At 40.8% G+C, this 18,908-nt stretch overlaps 1 protein-coding gene across 1 annotated transcript in view; it reads right to left on the bottom strand.

The window, feature by feature from the left end:
- Positions 1–14,362: 14,362 nt before the first annotated feature.
- YES1 (YES proto-oncogene 1, Src family tyrosine kinase) overlaps positions 14,363–18,908 on the bottom strand; it is a 50,992-nt gene continuing 46,446 nt past the window's right edge. The window contains exons 9-12 of the mRNA XM_057397595.1: positions 18,609–18,685; positions 18,105–18,258; positions 17,437–17,568; positions 14,363–16,654 (exon numbers count right to left, since the gene is read on the bottom strand). Coding sequence (XP_057253578.1) covers positions 16,446–16,654; positions 17,437–17,568; positions 18,105–18,258; positions 18,609–18,685 — 572 coding nt within the window. The 3' untranslated portion in view covers positions 14,363–16,445. The remainder of the gene's footprint in view (positions 16,655–17,436; positions 17,569–18,104; positions 18,259–18,608; positions 18,686–18,908) is intronic.

Raw genomic sequence — 18,908 nt, 5'->3', positions numbered from 1 at the left:
AAAGCCCTTAGATGCAGCCCTAGAGCATGACATGAAACAAAAAAATTACACAGTGCATGCAAGCTTATGCTCAGAAATCACAAGCATGACAGCTGAAGAAACTATTATCAGACTGGCTTGGAGAGTGGAGAGAGAAAGATTTTTTCATTACTGCTGTATTTTGCAGAGCCTTACTCTGGACCATCAGCAGCACAGGCAAGTTTTCGTTCACACATCCCAGCTTGCATTTGTAGAGAACTCAAGGCCTTAGTGTGTAGAAGCTGTGTTAAGTATCACTCTGTTGTGGCAGTGTAAAGGGAAAAAGAAAAAAGACCTGAAGTCTCCCAAATTAACATCTTACAAGAGCTGCTCACAACTCATATACAAACATTTGTACAGTGTCCCTCTTGTGTGTCTCAATAAATCCAAATGTTTTAATCTACAGAATCACAAAAATTGTTAGGGTTGGAAGAGACCTCTGGAGATCATCCAGTCCAACCTCTCTGCCGAGGCAGGGCCACTTAAAGCAGGTTACACAGGAACGTATCCAGGTGGTTTTTGAATGTCTCCAGAGAGACACATGAGAATTTGGATGAAGTGAAATTCAAGAATGTTGCCAATATTAAAAGTAATCAGCTTATACTTGTTATGAGCACAACACCTGACACAATGAACTGAAATATCCTCTGTGCAAAATGGCATAGTTGTACTGGAATGAGTTTGGAAATTACCGCCCTTTAATTGAATGTTGAACAGCCTGGATGAAAGTGAACCAAAAATGGCAAATGAAAATGGCTCTTCCGTTCCAGGACAAGGACAGGAGCTTAATGCAAAGGTGATGGAATTTGTAGTGAAACCATTGTATAATGCTCACATTAACTGATTGGGCAGCTCTGCCAGGTAATTAACAGACTGCCTCAGAATCTTGATTTAGGCTCCTTTAGGAACCAGCTCACCCCTTTTTGGTTCCTAACCATGTCCCCAGGCAGGGACTTGGGGTACACTGGGGACTGGACTGTCTTAGCTCCACTTCAGCATGCTCGGGACTACACAGCTTTGGGATGTGCTTGCTTGTGGGATGGGCAGCTATTCCCATTTTGAGACAAGCTAAAGTGATTATAGCCATGATGCTGATGTAGGAAATCATTCCTTCTTCTGGAGGCCTGTCCAACCATATGAGAGATGGCCTTGCAGACAAGACACACTTGGATAAGAGTCAGGATTCAATTTCTAGCTGTGCTACAGATTTTGTATCTGGAGCTTGGCTAAGTTGTTCAGTCAGTTCAGGGTTCATACTAATTTCCTGTGTTTGTAGCACAGATAATAGTAATCCCCTTATTCATGGGGGAATTCTGTAGATAAATACATAAATCTGTATGTGGTTCTCAGATGTTATGGTAAAAGGAAGAAAAAGGTTATACAAACCGTGAAGTAATGCTAATATTCAGGACTGGCCTTTACTTTGTAAAGCAAAGCTATGCTAATGGGTAATTCAAACATAGCCTAATAGATGTTCATTAAGACATCAAATTAAGTGTCCTGTCCACTGGTAGACAACAGCTGAGAGCGAGAAGCACAATAAAATATGTTGATAGCAGGGCTTGGCATGAGGAACTGGCAGCAGAGAAGCTATGTTGTATGCTGTCACTGTTGTCTCCAGTTGCTGCAGAGAACTGAGAATTTGTTAATTCACATTGTTTGGCTCTGTAGATTTGGTGTCAAGTCTTGGCAAAAAGATGGGTGCAATAAAAAACAGTTTAGGTTAAAGGCTGGTATTCTAAAATGTGCCAGCCTGTCAATTGATTTGGAGAAAACTCCAGGAACAAACTTGCCAACAAAGTTTTCAAGTTGTCAAGCAGGTATTCTTTATTGCGGTGTGGGGAGACACGGGGGATAGCTCCTCCTAACGCGTGTCCCCGTATTGCTACACAAGCCGTCCTTATATAGTCCCTGGGCATGCATACATATTCATGAGGCTACATACGGATTACATCATTTTCCAGAAAGTTCCCCCCATGCGTACAGAATTGTGGTGGTGGTCTCTGAGGGTCGTTTACTTCTTCCAACAATCTTCATCACTTCTGGCTGCCTTTGGAGCACGCGTAGTAGATGCTTATACCAGCTTAATTGGTTCATAAACACCGCAGACATAATAATCCTCCTGTACTCCCACTTATCAGTTAGTTTAACTGTAGCCCATCCTGGACACCTGCCGTTCCCAGATACTCCTTATCCCTGTGCCTTGTCCTTCCAGACTTTTTTCCTTAAAACTATGTCAACTGTAACGATTTCTCTTGTACAAGAATTCTCAGTATGTTCTCTATCTGTAGTCTACATTTTTTTCTGTGTATCATGCACCTCAGTAATTTTCCATTGCTACTGTTACAAAGCCATCAAACGTAACACTAGTTAAAACTGATTCTAAAGGTTTATATTTCATTTTGTAATTTTGTGCTCCCCCTTGTCTCACTATTGACACCTCAGTATTTATGATACATCTGTGAGTTAGTTCTGGTCCTTGGGCTCATTAAAAATATTTCATGTGAAAACTATTTAAATATAGCTGATGGCAGTGACTTATTACTAATGCTAACAATGGGTTTCCCTGGGGGAAAGGAAAGGTTTCAGCCTTATAAAATAGCTGCATACACACCAGCCAAATTCCTGATTTCAGACAGGGCACTGAGTGTATTGACAAGTCTCACTGTGTCCAGTCTCACCTGGGGCCCACACCCTCTGCCCATCAGCCTGAGTTTCTGCCTGGGCTGCACTGCAGTGTACCTGTTGGTCCATGGCCAGACACGGCTGTGGACATGTCTGGCCATGGACCAACACCCTGGCCTGGCCTTTTGACTATGGCCCTGCTCTGCCATGTCCTGCCTGGACAGCCCCTGCACTGTGCCTGACCTTGGTTCCCCCCACCATGCCTGATCCTGAGCCATGCTCACACACTGCTGCCTGGCCTGGCCTCAGCCCATCCCTGTCCTTGTCCCCAGGGGGGTGCCCAGGGCCTGGGGCTGGGGCTTGGGTCCCCTGTCTTCTGCGGACCCTGCTCCTGTCTGGAGGTGGGTCAGGCCTGCCTGGGAGCCTTCTGCCCCACAGCTCCCGGCCCCCTGGGAGCAGTGGCGCCTGTGGCACCCTGCCAGCTACCTCTGGCTTCTCAAGCCATAAGCCAGAGCCAGGCACATGGCTACACAAGGCCTTGCCCTACAAACCTGGCCTGGCTCTGGGCTCTGACCCTTCCACAGCACTAACCCAACTAAACCCAAGTTTCTGAGTGAACCCCTCACAGGGGGGGTTTGGCATTCTTCAGGGACCATCTCACATTGCAACTGTGCCGAGACATGGATGTCACTGATCCAGACCCTGCACAGCAGGCTGATGGCCCAGCTCAACCTGGTCTGGGATCACCATGGACAGGCTGGCAGTCACTGGGCTGTGTCCGACCCTGGTTCCTGTCACTGGGCCAGGTGGTGTCCTCAGAGCTGTCTCCTCACCATGAGCTCATCTGGCAGCCTTCTCAGCTGGCCCTGGCTGCTGCCCCCAGACATGCCCTGCCAGCCACGCTGTCAGCTCCTGGCTCCCCAGCACTTCCTGCACCACTGACAGTGCTGCTGGTGCCACGGAGAGGATGAGCTACAGCTTGCTAACAGACGGTTTTATGGGGTTTTTGATGCAGAGTTGGGCACAAATAGAATTGATGCAGGAAGAGGAGCCAGGAACCTCACCACTCTCAAACTCACTCCTTCATACAGCCAGTGCAAGGTCATGTCTGCACATGAGCTGCTGTGCTCAGCAAAACACTTGCTTGAGCACCAAACCTGCAGAGAAAAATAGGAGCTGTGACCATTATCCTTGGGCCACAGGGGATATCAATTTCAGCAGCCCTGCAGCTCTCTACAGACCACATTGTCCACCCTACACTGTTCTGCACAGATGTTATCCAAGTTGTCTTACAGTGGTACAGTGTGCTCTATGGAGCAGTGTGGAATTCTTGTACCTTACTTCTCTACATTTCATACAGGCAATCATGATCATGGGTGCATTCTTTTATATTTCTCACTGATGTGACAATATGAAATTTTAGCAGATACTCTCATAATAATAATAAAAAACTCCAGGTATTTCCAGGTTGTTCACAGAAATTGTGTGTGGGAAGAATGAACCAGGGAGACAACCTAAAAGGAGGTAACCTTAGCAGGGAATAGCTGAAATAGAAATCAAGTAAGTTTTGTCTGTAGTATTCAACTTTAGTGAGAAATGCAAAGGAGTTTCGGCAGCAGCTCCACAAGTTATGCAGTAGTTGCATTAAACAAGCAGTAATTAGGAAAAAGCCCAAAGCAGTTATACATGTTCTCTGATTGCCACACCAATTCCCAGTAGTGCTAAGACCTGCAAGAAAACAAAAATTCAAGACTTGCTTCTGTTTTTTTAATTCCCAACAGAGTTACTCAGTGGCATAAAGGCTAAAATAACGCTTGATTCAGCGTACTGTTTTCTACGTATTTTATAGAAAATGTAACACGTTATACAACTTTTTACTGATTTCTTTTTTCTTCTTTCTCTGCTCTGGAAGCGATGTGAAGAATTACATGCCAGGGTGTGCGAAGCAGTAAAGAAACGCACATACAGTATCTCTGTGGCTTTAACGGTGCATGTTGGGAGCACAACATGCTTGGAACTGAATTTCCAGTTTCACTGGAAACCACACATCTTTTTTTTAAAGTTCATTCTCGTTTCATACTAAATGTTGGCTGCCTTCCTCATGCAGGCATTACAGTCCTTTCACATGTTTGGGGTTTCTTTAGAAGCAAACTATTTCTTTAAACTTAAGGGAATACAGGTGCAGAATCTGTGTCAAGGTCCTGTAGGAAATACACTTAATGGCACTCTAAATGTTCAAACTAAGCTCTGAATATGTGAAGGAACAGCATCAACAGTGCACGACAGTACTGAACAGAGTCACTGTATTATCACTGAAATAAAAAAAAAAATAACTGTCCAACCTTTGAAATAGTTGCATGTCCCATCTGGAAAACTTGGCTCCTTAATCCATCGGGGTTTAAACTCATCTGGTTTAGTGACCCACTCTATTGCTTCCTTTACTTCCCACTGTTGGTTTGCATCCAGCATCTGGGGACAAGGAAAATAAGAAACAAATATCCTGAATACTGAAGGATTCCATTAACTTTTTTCTGTCAAACTCTCATAAAAAGAGCAGAAAAATTCATATGAAGTGGTAGAAATTCAGGAAATAAAAAGGAAATGAAAAGCTGGAATTGCCATTCTGTATGTTTTGTGTTTTCGGCCACTCTTAACACTGAGTTGCAATGGCTATAGAAGTATCCAGACTAAGTTTGAACCAAGCAGATCAGGAGCTGTAGGAAGCAGAGCAGAGTCTTCTGTGTGAATGAGTATATATTGGCAGCAGATACTTGAGTAAAGCATCCTAAACCATGGACATGGCTGCCTGAAATTTTCTGCAGGAAAACTTCTTGACAAAAAAGTACAGTAGTTTAAATAAGATGAGTTTCTCAAGCATCAGTTCTTTCCCACACATGGGAGAATTCTTGCCCCTACAAAAAGTGAAACATCTGAAAAGAACACTGCCATTCCACTGCAGGCTCTTGCCATCCTGCATTCACAGAGACGGTTTGGCAGCTCATGATATATGGCATCCCATGAAAGCTCCGTGCTGCACTGCCATACCCAGAGTAGGTTGGCAGCTGTGGCCATGTCAGGGAACACATGGGGCAAAACATCCAGCCCATAGAAGTAACATTTCCAAATCAGAATGTATGACTTCCAATTAACTATTCCTTTTCATTCAAATATTTTAGTTTGAAAAACTTCTTTTCCAGTTTATTTTTGGCCAAACACCAGAGTAAAATATTAACAGGCCTCCCTCTGGAAACCTCCCTGGACATTAGAGGCACTTAAAATTTTCTAGAAGACAATCCTGGAAGTGGGGTTCCCCCAAAGACTTACATGGAGGCCTGGCACAGAAATATAGGATAAAATTCTTAGTAATGCATCTACTTGGGTCATGTCTATACTGCTTTTGTTGGCATATGTCAACATTTGTTGCCATCATTATTTAGGATTTGAAAAAGGAAGAAGAAAGTATTTGCCAAGAAATTTATATAATGAGAGATACTTCATCTAATAGTTTTAAATAGAAAATAACATAGTACAATAGCAAAAAGTGATATTCACCGTTATTTTCTATAAATCTGCATCTGCAAATATCATCCTACAGATCTGCACCCACCTTTACTTTGAACCTAGACGCATATTTGGAACAAGATATAGATCTCTTCTGAATGATTAATGCAGCAGTAAACTGGAATCCATCCACTGGATTGTAAACTAGAATATACAACTTCAGCATCACTGAAAAAATATTATTACTTCTCTTCCCTTGTGAGCAAGCTTCATCCTACACTGAAAATAAAACAGCAGTGTTTGGTGTTTTTTTTTTTCATAAATCAATGGAAACATATTTATCTTCATTTATGATCAGCCCTCAGCTTTGCCATACCATTACTGCTTTCCTGCAATGCAGCATTATGCAGTAGTAGAAAGGGAAGTGTCTGAAAGAGAGATGGAAGCGAAGTCATCACTGTCCATATCATAGACCTGGAAAAGTTTGACTAGGTCTAGTCCATCTGTTCAAAGCATAAAACATAGAAGAATAACACTCAATACAAGTGCTTACTATACATTGCCCAGCCTTCTCTCAAGGCCTATGTGTGCAACAGCAAGCCAAGTTACATCAGTGATACATCTCCAAATAACTACCACACTGTATCTAGAATAATATTAATTTGCACATTTTCACAGTAAGAATAATCTTTTTTATTTCTTCCTAGGAGGTTGCAGAAAACCATCAGAAAATTGTATCAGGTATATCAATAATATCCAGCTGAACCAAACTCCTCAACCCAACTAACTGTAGCATATGATCAATTTTTCTAGTGCAGGTATATCCCATGACTTGGCAACACTATTTCTAGATAAACCAAGATATATATTTCCCAGAAGATAAATCCCAGCTGATTTAACTAAATCTGACACCAATAAACTGCCCAAAGCTTTCACAATATTTCACATAAATATTTCCTGGTGGAATACAAAGGGATTGGTGGTGTTATGAATTCTTTTTTGGTTGAAAGCCATAATTCTAATGAAATAGATAAATTTTGCTAAATTGGAGAATTTCCCAAGAGAAACAAGCATAAATATCAAATTACTGAACAACAACTTCTCCTCACCCTCAGATTTCATCATTACGATTGTCCCTTGGTCTTTCAGGCTTGTGGTGTATTCCTGAGTGAGCTACTTCCACTAAAACTAATGAGCCAGTTTAAGGATTAGGAAGATAGAGGGTACCAAAGTCAGATTTGAAGGAAAGAAGACTTACCGTAAACTTCTTCATTTGTTAGCACATCAGTGAATATATCTGAAATCCATGCAGAATACAAATTGTTTGGCATCCTGACTTAAGGAAGATATATAAAATTAAAAAAGAATAACATAATAAAACAGAGTTTAGTCTCTTCTTCCAAGTAACAAGCAATAGGACAAGAGGTAACAGCCTCAAGCTGCACCAGGGGAGGTTTAGATTGGATTTAGGAACAATTTCTTCACCAAAAGAGTGCTCAGGCATTGAAACAGGCTGCCTAGGGAAGTGGTAGCATCACTGTCCCTGGAAGCGTTCAAAAACCATGTAGATGAGGCCCCCAGTGACATGGCTTAGGGTAGACTTTGCAGTCCTGGGGTGATGGTTGGACTTGATGACCCTGAAGGTCTTTTCCAACCTAGTTGATTCTATGCTTCTATGATGAAAAAAAGACAAAGTAATGCTAGTCACTTGAGGAATGGCTGTGAGTCTTTCTCCTATTTCTCTGAAGTGAGCAGGGATTTGAGAGACTTTGTATTTCTAACCTTTCCCCCTAGCAGCCCGCACTACCAAACTTAGGTGTGCCTGATTTCATTGCTGTAAGTAGTCGATAAGAAATTCTTTTCACCTTCCTTATAAACTCTATCCAAGCAGGAGTAAAAGATTAAACAGGAAAGCCAAGTCACACTTTTCAGCTGTCAAATTAAGACAGAGAAGCACCCCTGTTGTCACACCTCCTGCTCTCAGGAAAGGAAAAAACAGGTTATTTTAGAACAGGCTCTTTTAGATCTTAAACCGAATAGAATTCTCTTCAAATGACTCATCACTTCAGCAAGGAGATCAACACATAAGGCCTAAGCATTTGCTAGCAGACAATGGTAACATATACAGTTCAATTGCTGAGATTTTAACTGATTAAGGAGTTATTTTTGAGAAAAAGCCCCCAGCGACTGAAAAAAAAAACAAACCCAACCCCAAAAAACCAAACCCTCAGTTATACAGATTTAAAGGAAAGCAGCTCCTTGGCCAAATCATAAGCCTACAGATGAAAGCAAAATCTTTAAGTACACAGCTTCCTATTAGCAGTAGACATCGGTTCCCACTGTCCTCTGTGACATTAGAGCCAGACAAGACAAACAGTACAACTTCTCCAGAAGTTCATGTGGGATTCTACCAGGAAGGTCTCAGAAAGAGAGAGGCTCCATTTCAGATAAAAACTAAGTCGTTTTTATATCACAGACATTGGAGGAAGTAGGACATTGAGAGCAGCTAGAATATGCTATTAATTTCTGCTTTTCATCTGTAACAGACAATAGATGATGCTGTTTTCTGTTCCTTCAGGGCAGGGTTGTTTTTTTTTCAGACTGTTTTCCACCTTCTCAGGTGATAAATTGCTGTTACAGTCTGTTGTTTTGCACTTATCAGTGGTATCTGGATGCCTCTAGTTTCTAGGTACCCTGGCTGTACTTCAGAGAGGCCACCTGCACTTTTCAGGGATGTTTTCTTTATGGTTCACAGGGCTAGTTCCCAGCCTCACAGTTCCAAGGCAGCAGCCCTTTCTCTCTCAGTATTTTTGAGCAGACAATATCTTTTGCTCAGTAATTTCGCATTCTAACCAGGCCACCTTTGTGGCTGCTCACATCACTGCATAAATCAGTTATTTTTAATATCCAGTAACGTGTTAAGTGTATAAGATTTGGCTCCCAGATCAACAGCATGTTTGGTAAGGAAATGGTTAGAAGATTAAAAGCTCAGGTTAAAACCTCCAAGTCAGAAAGATGAAATCAAGAGAAGGACATACAGAGAAACATCAGATAGGCAAGGCTAGACAAAAATCTTTTCTTTCAGAAGTGCCATAACTCCAACAAAATGACTCTGAAAGGTTCCGACGAATTCCAAGCACTGTGCAGTTGCTACAATTTTTCATCCTGCAAAAATGAAGTGTATGCAGCATGTCCAAGAACTCCGCAATGCCTGTGCTTTATTTGATACTTTAAAGCTAAACATATGTATAAATTACTGCAAAATCAAGACCAGATGTGCAAATGGGAGCAACCAGGAGAGGGAATCATTCACTTTGCACCCAGGTCTGGGTGGTGACTGTCAGTTTAGTTGCATTACCATCTATGTTTCATCTTATACTTTCCTGTTTCCAGATGCTGATCCCTTCCTCAAAAAAAAAGAATTAGAATGGGTTTTCAAAATGAAGAGTTGCTCCTGCATCACCTCCGACTCCCTAGAGGAAATAAAAAGCCACCCTAGACCAACAGCCCAGAACACTGTCAAAGATCAGCAGCCATCAGATCACATCTCCTCTGCAGAAAAGAGCATTTCTATAAATGAGAGAGCCTCTGCATACTACTCCTTTCAAGCAACTGCTCTGTCTCCCGGAGTTGTTTTGGTACCTGAAATCATGTTCAGGTTCTCATTACCTCCGGCAGGGAGGTAAGCACTTGTGGTCCAGCTGTTTAAAGTCCCCAAGACTCAGGGCTGAGGCTAAATTCTGCTGCATACCACTTACTACCCAACATGAACATATAGTCCCAGCAAGGGTTTTTGTTAGGGTAAACCATACGCACATCATGTCCAGCAAACTGCAGAGTGCCAGAAAGAGGACAGACACAGTATGAAACCCCATGCCAATTGTGATTTTTTTTTAGTAACATGGAATAAAGAGAGTCTTCAGAAATATGAGACCATGAGTGCAGTTCTGTGAGGTCTCCCCTGCGCAGGGTATTTGCTTGAGATCTGAGAAACCAGTGTCTGAGCCTCAGTTTTGTAAGAACTTTTTTTGTATGATTCTAGCTAAGACACTTGCCTGTGTCTCAGGTCCTCTGCTGTTCCTAGCTACACTGGGTAAGAAATTCCATCCCACTTTCCTTGGATGTCATAAATCACATACTGGAGCGGCTGAGGTTAATTGTGTATCTAGGCAGGCTGGACCAAGCACATTTCAATCATGACAACAGAAGGGCATTCAGCATCTTATAACAGACCAGGTGATACACAGACTCCAGTCTTAGGGTGACTAAAGATAATGGCTTATGCTTAGAATAACTGAGTATGTAATTTCTGGATTGCCAAGTGATATAAAAAAAAAAAAAGGAGAAAGAAAAAAGTAGAGCTTTCTGTGAGAAGCACTTGCAAAGGTAGATAAAAGGAGGAAAAAGCATGATATCAAGTCACCAGTTTTGTGCGTGTTCAGTTGACTGCTAGAGGGTTTTGACATATTCAGTTGCCTTGAATGGCAAAGAAGGAATTGCTCATTCTGTGGTCTAGGGCACTGGCTGGCTGAAAGGGCACTATAAAGCCGGTCTGCAAATGTATGGAAGTTACATCTGGTATGAGAAGGGAGCAATGAGAACCACAGAGGAACTCGTGCATGTGCTCACTGAGCGCTGCTCATAGAACACCATCACAGCCACATCCTGCCATGACAAACGGCTTTGCCTAACAAAACGCTCCTCCCTGCAAGGCCGGTGTGTGCCATAGTGCCTGAGATGCAGCTGTCCGGCGAGCTGAGAAGGTGGATGCTGCTAACAGTTCCTGCCATCCTTAGAGGCCGAGGTCAAGCACTTACCCACACGTGTCTGCGTGGTGTCTAGCTGCACTCCTGGGCAACCTGGGCTAGCCCCAGGCTGAGCACGGTTTCCCAACTCAAGCTCCACACTGTCTGCACATAATGGTTGACACAGCAGTTTTGTGGGCCCACGGGTTTTATCCATGTTTTTACATTTTTTGGAGTAGCTCAGAGGTGGCCATTGTGTGACATAAGAGGAAATAACTGCGGACTTTTCTTCGGAAATCATGTAGACCAGGAGTTGAGGTTGCTAAGCAATTCTAAAAGCTGCCCATCCAAAAAGAAATTTCAGAAAAGATTCTGGCTATGGCTTGGTTATGGTCTTCCATTTCATCCTTAATGAGTCAAAATACCTCTTCTCCTCTTGCCTTAATTTGCGATCCAGAGATAATGAAACTGATCTCATTTGTGAGGAATTTGAGAGTGAGAAATGCTATATATTAGGCAAAACGAATTGTTAGGTAAGACAGCAGATGCCTTGGGAACCCCAAAGAGAGATGCTGTGCATCAGCAGGTTTCTGCCTATTGTCTGGCATAAGAATGTCTGTCTTGGGACTCAGAAGACATTGAGCTATTTTGTCAATAAATCAAGAGCACTTGCACAAGGCAGGCTGGCCTGTCGAGGTGGGTATGTATCCCACTACCTTCCTGAATGCCATTTGTCATTCCCAAGCTAGGGAGGGTTTTCCTTCTTACCTTAACAATCAGTTGACCTCAGGGAGCGTATCTATTGCTAAGTATACATACACTTGCTTCTCAAAACACTTAGTAGTAGTCTGAAAAGGCTCAGCCATTCTAATGGCAGTGGCGCCAGAGATTATATTTAGCCTATTAGTAATCTACTTATTATAACCTTAAACCACTGAAGCTATTGATTGAGATTCAGGTTCATATTGGAAAAAAATTTACCCTTGCAAGTGGCAGTCCTTAGATAAAGGCAGCATGATTAAATGCACAGACTTTGATGCAGTCACCTTAATAAATAACATTAAAGTGTAAATGATGGAAACTATTTCTATTATACTTGCAGTCTTTCAGCACAAAAGAATATACATTTTATGCTAGTCATAAGCCAAGAAAGACAGAGCCATTCCAGAAGTGAAGACAGTAATACAGAAGGAAATCAAAACTCCAGTGGAAGCATATGGTATGCATCTCACCTTGCCCTAATAAGGCTGCTCTGCTAGGAACCAGTTAGGGTGAGCTGACCAGAACCACCACAGAGAACACTGTAGCAGCGCTTGGCATTAGCCTTGCTCCATTTCCACTGTTCCACAAGGGAACAGATGTTCCTCGGTTCCCCTGCATTCCTACCTCCTTTTCAAACTATGACAGAGAGAACAGATGACACATGCTATGCCACATCCCACCTCACCACCTGCTTCCCTCTGCCCAGTGTTAGCACCTCAGCTGTTTACCTCCATACTCCTGTCTTTACGCTAAGGGAGAAGCAATGAAGTTGTTTATGTTTCTCCAGCTAATGCTCTCTCTGTGTCAGTATGGAAAAGTGCAGAGGAACCCCAAAACACAGCCCTCAACCAAATGCTTAAGCCTTTGTCCTGCAATGGGTTCTGTTCCCCACTCTCAACAACCTCTTAAGGGTCTCTCACAGATGAGAACTGCCTGTGTAAGACCCACCAGCTATCCAGGATTTTTGATCAGAGCCCAGATTTTACACCAAAGGCCGCTGTAACAAAACCAGATAAAACCACCCCATTGCCATCTCCTGACTCTTCCCACCCTGCCCTGAAAAGGCACAGAGATGTGCATCATGGGGGTTCCCAGCCCTGCACTGACCTCCAGGCTCCTGCCATGCCAGGAAGCACAATGTCAGTCTCATTCCTGCATTAGGATGAGGCTGAAGGAGAAGCAAGGTGTGTGATTAGGAAGGCACTTGCACTTCTGGGCACTTAACACAAGGAGTCTAAGTACCTACTGCACAACACAATAGCTATTGGATGAATCACAATTCTGGACTCAGGCAGTTACCCACCCAGACCGCTTATGGCGCCCAAATCAGTTACTCAGATTTAGTCCTAAATTCCTTAGCAAGGTGTGAGAATATGAGTTTCCCATTTGCAATGTACTGTTCAGCTTAAATGAATGCTTCTGTGGTTTAAACCCAACATGACTGTGTAGCTCTAAGCAGTGTCGCATTTTGGAGGCAAGTTGGCACAAACGTCTAGAGCTTCTTCACAGAAAACTTAAAAACTAAGTTTATTGGATTGAACAGATTAAATAAATAACAAAAGTGGGGGCTCATTTAGTTGCTTATATTCATTTATACTCATTTCAGCTATGAATATGCATTTTAAAATAAACAGTATTGTAGGTGACGATGGGTGACATGGCATTCTGGCTTATTTCTACCCATCAGCAAACTCTAGGAGACTGAGGAGAAAAAAACCCCAAAACCTTTCCAAGGCTACTTTTCAGTGGCAAGAGCTGTTCATGAGCCCAGTGGCTGCAAGGGTAAGAACACATAAGGTTCTTTTCATGCTAAAATAGAGATGTATTCTATCTAAACAGTAGGATCATACACATTTTTATGTCTGCAAGGTTACTCAAAAACCAGTATGAAACAATTCTTACAGTACCACAGCTTGAAACAACACAGGACAGAAACAATCTGCAGGCCTAGCATGCAGAATGGGCATCACAGGGCTCTGACGGACACGGGAAGAGCACAGATTACCAGAAATAAAATGACTGTTGCATTAAAAAAATATGTAAAACATTATTACACTACAGGAAATACTAAAAATACAGTAAACTTTGCAGTCTGTAGTAAGAATGGTTTTACTGTTGTACTAGTTATTACTGAAACTCAAACTGTTCTAGCTTCTTAATCTACAGTGGCAACGTATATACACATGAGGATTTGCAGTTCGAGTTGGAGTGGTCACCGAGACAGGTTAACATTCAATGAAGATAAAAAAAATCAGCCATCAGAAGAACAAATGTGTAAAATTCCCTGAAAAACTGCACAGAAAAAGTCAGCAGTGTCTGCTAATGCCAGATAAAGCAAGAGGGAGGAAACGTGTCTGCCCTGCAGCATGGCACCGACTGCCAGCTGAGAGTCTATGTTGGACTTGCTCTCACAAGAATCTCAAGTCTGTGTGTCTGCCTGTCCATCATGGGGGTTAGTTCTAAGTCCAGACAGAATTGTTCTAGCCCATTCCTGCCAAGGACTTCTGCTCTAGAAAATGTCTCCCTTTTCACAGCAATAATACACCACAAACTCAGCATCTTGTATGGAAGTACATTAAAATAGTTTACAGAGGATAAAACCACACCCCAAACTCATGAAGGTTTAATTTCCCCCCTTTCCCCCTCAATATGAAAGCTACTCTGCTTTTGTCCCCCTCCCATCTCCCTCCTCCACCCCTCAAATAAGCAGATGCAATCAAGGAGAAATTTATTTTGAACCAATTCTGCAAAACAGTTCAACAATGCCATACTTTATAAAAATACTTAGTTACATAATTAAACTTATTACTATTTATATAAAAAGTGTGAATGTGAATTTTAAACTCTGTTAGGGTAAGAACCACATCAAGGTCTTCAGGTGAAACAAATAAATTTTCATAAACATACAAACTCATTTGGAGCAGTTCTATAATACACAACCATTTACAATGAACACGTTCATTAAGTTAGTGTTTTATTCCTTTGCTATACAAGTGTTATTACAATGAACTGTTCCATTCATTAATTAAAAATCCAAACAATGCCAGTGTCATTTTTGGCATTTTTTGTTATAACTGTATTAATACATAAACTCATATGAATGTGTTATTAATTTTAAAATATTTAGAAAAATTAAAATTCCATCGTATTTTTGGGTTGATTTTTTTGGTGGGGTTTTTTTTTTGTTTGTTTTTCTTACATAAAGCCCTTTGAAAATGTGATAACCACAGATGTACAGGTGATGAGAGATGATGAAGGAAAATGACAAACGATGGCACTGTTCTCACAAAGATCTGTTTGGTAGTTGGATTCCACATAGTGTAAACCCATGAAGAATGTTAAGTTTAGTACCAGAACTATATTACCAGCTTTTCTGAAATTCATTTGTAGGATAGCTTTACGATGATAATATGAATTCCAACCTGGTAGCTAAGTAAGAGTTTAGTGTTTCAAAATTAAAGTACTTAAGCTTGATCAGAAATTCAAGAACCTCATGCAAATCATTGAGTAAAAGACATGATGTTATTGCTTGATATGTCAGTAGCCAAGGAAAATAAATCTAGATGTAGTGTTAGCTGGGCTGAATACCAGCAAATTTCAATGTCAGTATATTTGGACAATATTAAATACATTTTATCCCTTTAGTTTTTAAACTTTCACATTTTCTTTTGCTTGTTTTTATTTAAATAATTCCGTAGGAAGGGCAGAAGTGGGAAGAGCAACTGTGTGTAAGTGTGTCTTAATAGTCAAGAAAAGCAAAAGTGCAATCAAATCCCTGAACTTGTGACAGCTAGCATTTATGGCACCCACCCTTGTTAACACACATAAGCCACTTAAAACAGTACCAAACCTGTCTGAAAAAGGACCTTAAAGTGGCTGTTTACCAGCTTCAATCTTGCTTCCCTGGTGAGCTTTGTTCAGGTAGTCTTCCCATACAAAAGCTCGCTGTTGGACTGGAGCTTAAAAGTGAAAGGCTTTCCCCCCCTGATTGTATTACATAGCTTCAAATATCATCATACTTTATCAACACAATTTTATAAAATATTACCTCATTTTCTAGTTACCTTCATTATTCTTAATTAGCTATGCAGAAAGAATAAAAGAATATGCTACTTTCCAGTTACATTAATACAAGTATTAACACAGTGCATTATGCTCTCTAATTTCACTATTGAGGTCTACCATTTAGATCAAGTTCGTCATTCACTGTTCCAATTTCTCTTTTAACCTGCCTACCCTAATTAAGTCCATGCAAGAGGAAGCTTAAAGATCAAGACTATGTATCAAATACAGTGGTACCATCTTTTCCTGGGGGGTGGGGGGCACATATGTGTAATTTGAGCACAGGGGGTTTTACGGAACTGGAATAGAATTGCTTGGTCCCACAAAGTTCTTCTGCTTTAAAAATGTCTTACCCCAAGACGACCCATTCCAGACAATTCCCTCTTTAGTAGGATGATTATCAAATGTCAGCAACATAAAGGATTTGAAACACTGTTTTTTCTGCTATTGTTCACACCAACACTGGTTTTTCTACCCCGTATTTTCAGTAAGCTTCCTTTGGACCCTGAAAATAAGTTGGGAAAGAGGAAAAAATAAAAACATGTCATTGGTAAATTAGATTATAACACTTTAAAAGTGGTTTTGTGCAACTGCATTATGAAATTCCAGTTTGCCATTAAGAGCATGCAAAGTAGCGAAGATTTTCTTTCCTTTGATTCCTTATAGATGTCAGGAATTCTTTGCAAGTCTTTTACATTTGGCAGATTTGTGCATGTTATGTAGACTGTTGGCTTATAAATTGTCTCCAGGCTGGTACTGTGGTTCTGTAGCAGTAAAGTAGTCCTCCAAGAAAGACTGTATATATTCAAATGTTGGTCTCTCATCAGGGTCCTTCTTCCAACACAGTTTCATTAACTCATGGAGAGACTCTGGGCAGCCTTGTGGGCAAGGCATCCTATATCCACGTTCCACTTGTTCAAGAACTTCCCGATTTACCATCCCTAAAAGAAAAGCATTTTAGCTCTGAATGACATCATGCAAAGAACAGTTTCCCAAAGTAATGCAATGCACATGAATCTACCAGAACAGAACCTTTAATGAACGCACCTTATAGCAAATTAATTTTTCACATTTTGCATTAAATACATTTCTGAAAATTATTTTATCACACTGGTAATGCTTCAATACCTGATCCTTTGTCCATTTGTATGTTACCTCATTCATTTACTTTCCCACTGCCTTGGGCCTGTCCTTTCGAAAAGCAGACTCAAACAGAAATAACCTTCTGCCTGCCTCAGGTCCCATTCAAGGACTACTTAATTTGAAATCAGGCCCAGAAAAAGGCATTATATGAGCCTATCAGGACTGCCCTACAAATTCCATCACAGCAAAATATTTGACAAGATAGGCTACGTATGTTTAGTTCAAAATCCGGTCTAGCAGGTTCACTCTACTGATGCTCACTGTAGTCTGGGAAAATATCAAAAGCAGAAATTTCAGGGAAAGACAGATAGGAAAACATAAGGATACTTAATGACTTGAAGTGAATTATCAGTCACATTTACAAAGCTATTATCTTAAAACACTTATAAAAATATATATAATAGTTAATCTGTAAATAAACCAAGTAGCTTTGTGAACAAAGGAACCAGTGAAGCATGACTAAGTTTTTGTCTCTGCCTGTCAACTGTGGGCTCTGAATGAAGGCAAGAAGCACAAAAGGTAACCTCAGAAGCATAGAATACGACAAAGAGAAGGAAAAGCTATTACATTTGCTTCTTACCTGGATATGGCACTCTCCCTTTTGTCACCAGCTCTGTCAGTAAAATTCCAAATGACCACACATCCGACTTGATTGTAAACCGACCATACAACGCTGCTTCTGGAGCTGTCCATTTAATTGGAAATTTAGCTCCTACAAACATTGGAAAGACAGATACTTAATTTTCCCTTGCTTACGCTTCAAAATATTTCGAGAATACTGCACTCAAAAACTTCTTACATTTTGCTTTGTTGATAAAATTCAAGGTGGTTTAGTATTTTAATATTTCAAACTGGAAAGATGTTTCCAACTAGGGCAGCAACTACTGGCTACAATTTATGGAAGCACTTAAGCCATCTGGGATTCATAATTAAATATGTTTTAAAGTGGGATGACCTTCATAATGAGCAACCTCTCTGGAATCTGAGCTCTCTTCAAACTGTAGCAAGTTTTACCCTCCCAAAATACCTGATAACATTTTCTGAAAACATAAGCATAATTTTGACCTTTAAAAAGTTTACTAAAATTTCACTTAGGTGAGGGTGGCACCTAACTATAGCTGTAAAAGCAGTTTTATGCATAATCTTTATTCATGCCGCCAGAATACAGACACTTTCTGCTAAATGTAATAATTCTAAGTAATCTGAAGGTAACTGGTCATATTTATTCAGTAAATAAATAGGTCTTACCTTGTCTTGCAGTATACTCATTGTCCTCTATTAACCTTGCTAAACCAAAGTCTGCTATTTTACACACAAGATTGTCTCCTACGAGAATGTTAGCTGCCCGGAGATCCCTGTGGATGTAGTTCATTCTTTCAATGTAAGCCATGCCATCAGCAATCTTAAAAATAAAGTTTTATTAAAGATTACTTTTCATCACTATATCAATTTCTCCCAAGCATTAAGCTGTACCCCTTTATTTTAGCTCTATTCTCACTGTATAAGTATAGGATGTATAGCACAGCAAGAGCTTGTGACAGCAATGATTAGAGTGCAGGTGGCTATACAGTATCTCTAATTGGGAACTATACTGTTTCTTTTTGACAAATTCCAAACCTACAACAGAAAATGTTAGTCAGAACAGCACCCAATAGCCAGAGCATTCAGTATTTACATTTAGTTGATGTCTGATATAGTTTTAAATCTCTCCTCTAAGGACAAAATAAAGTTTTCTTGGTTTATACAATGTACCTGAGCAGCCATGTCGACCAGCTGTGGGAGTTTTAAGTATTTCCCTTCTCCTTCTTTAAGGAAGTCTAGCAAGCTGCCTGTAAAAGAGAACACATTTTGGGAGAAAAAAGAAAAAAAAAAAAAAAGATGTGATCTGAAAACATGAATGAGATTTCTTTTCTTCGTAGACGTATGATTTACATATTCATCTCTCAAAGACTGTATTTGAAAAATCAGTCATTTACCAGAATACATGACTCAACGACTCCTGGTAGTTGTCTCTGTCCTGTAACTGTAGTGACTGTAACTAGTCAGTGCAAG

This window comes from Pezoporus wallicus, unplaced genomic scaffold (genome assembly GCF_028554395.1).
Source record: "Pezoporus wallicus isolate ANWC-B61680 ecotype Strahan unplaced genomic scaffold, APGP_CSIRO_Pwel_v1 contig_227, whole genome shotgun sequence".
Classification (NCBI taxonomy): domain Eukaryota; kingdom Metazoa; phylum Chordata; class Aves; order Psittaciformes; family Psittacidae; genus Pezoporus; species Pezoporus wallicus.
Note: the sequence above shows the minus strand (reverse complement) of the source record. Positions and strands in the feature narration are given on the sequence as shown.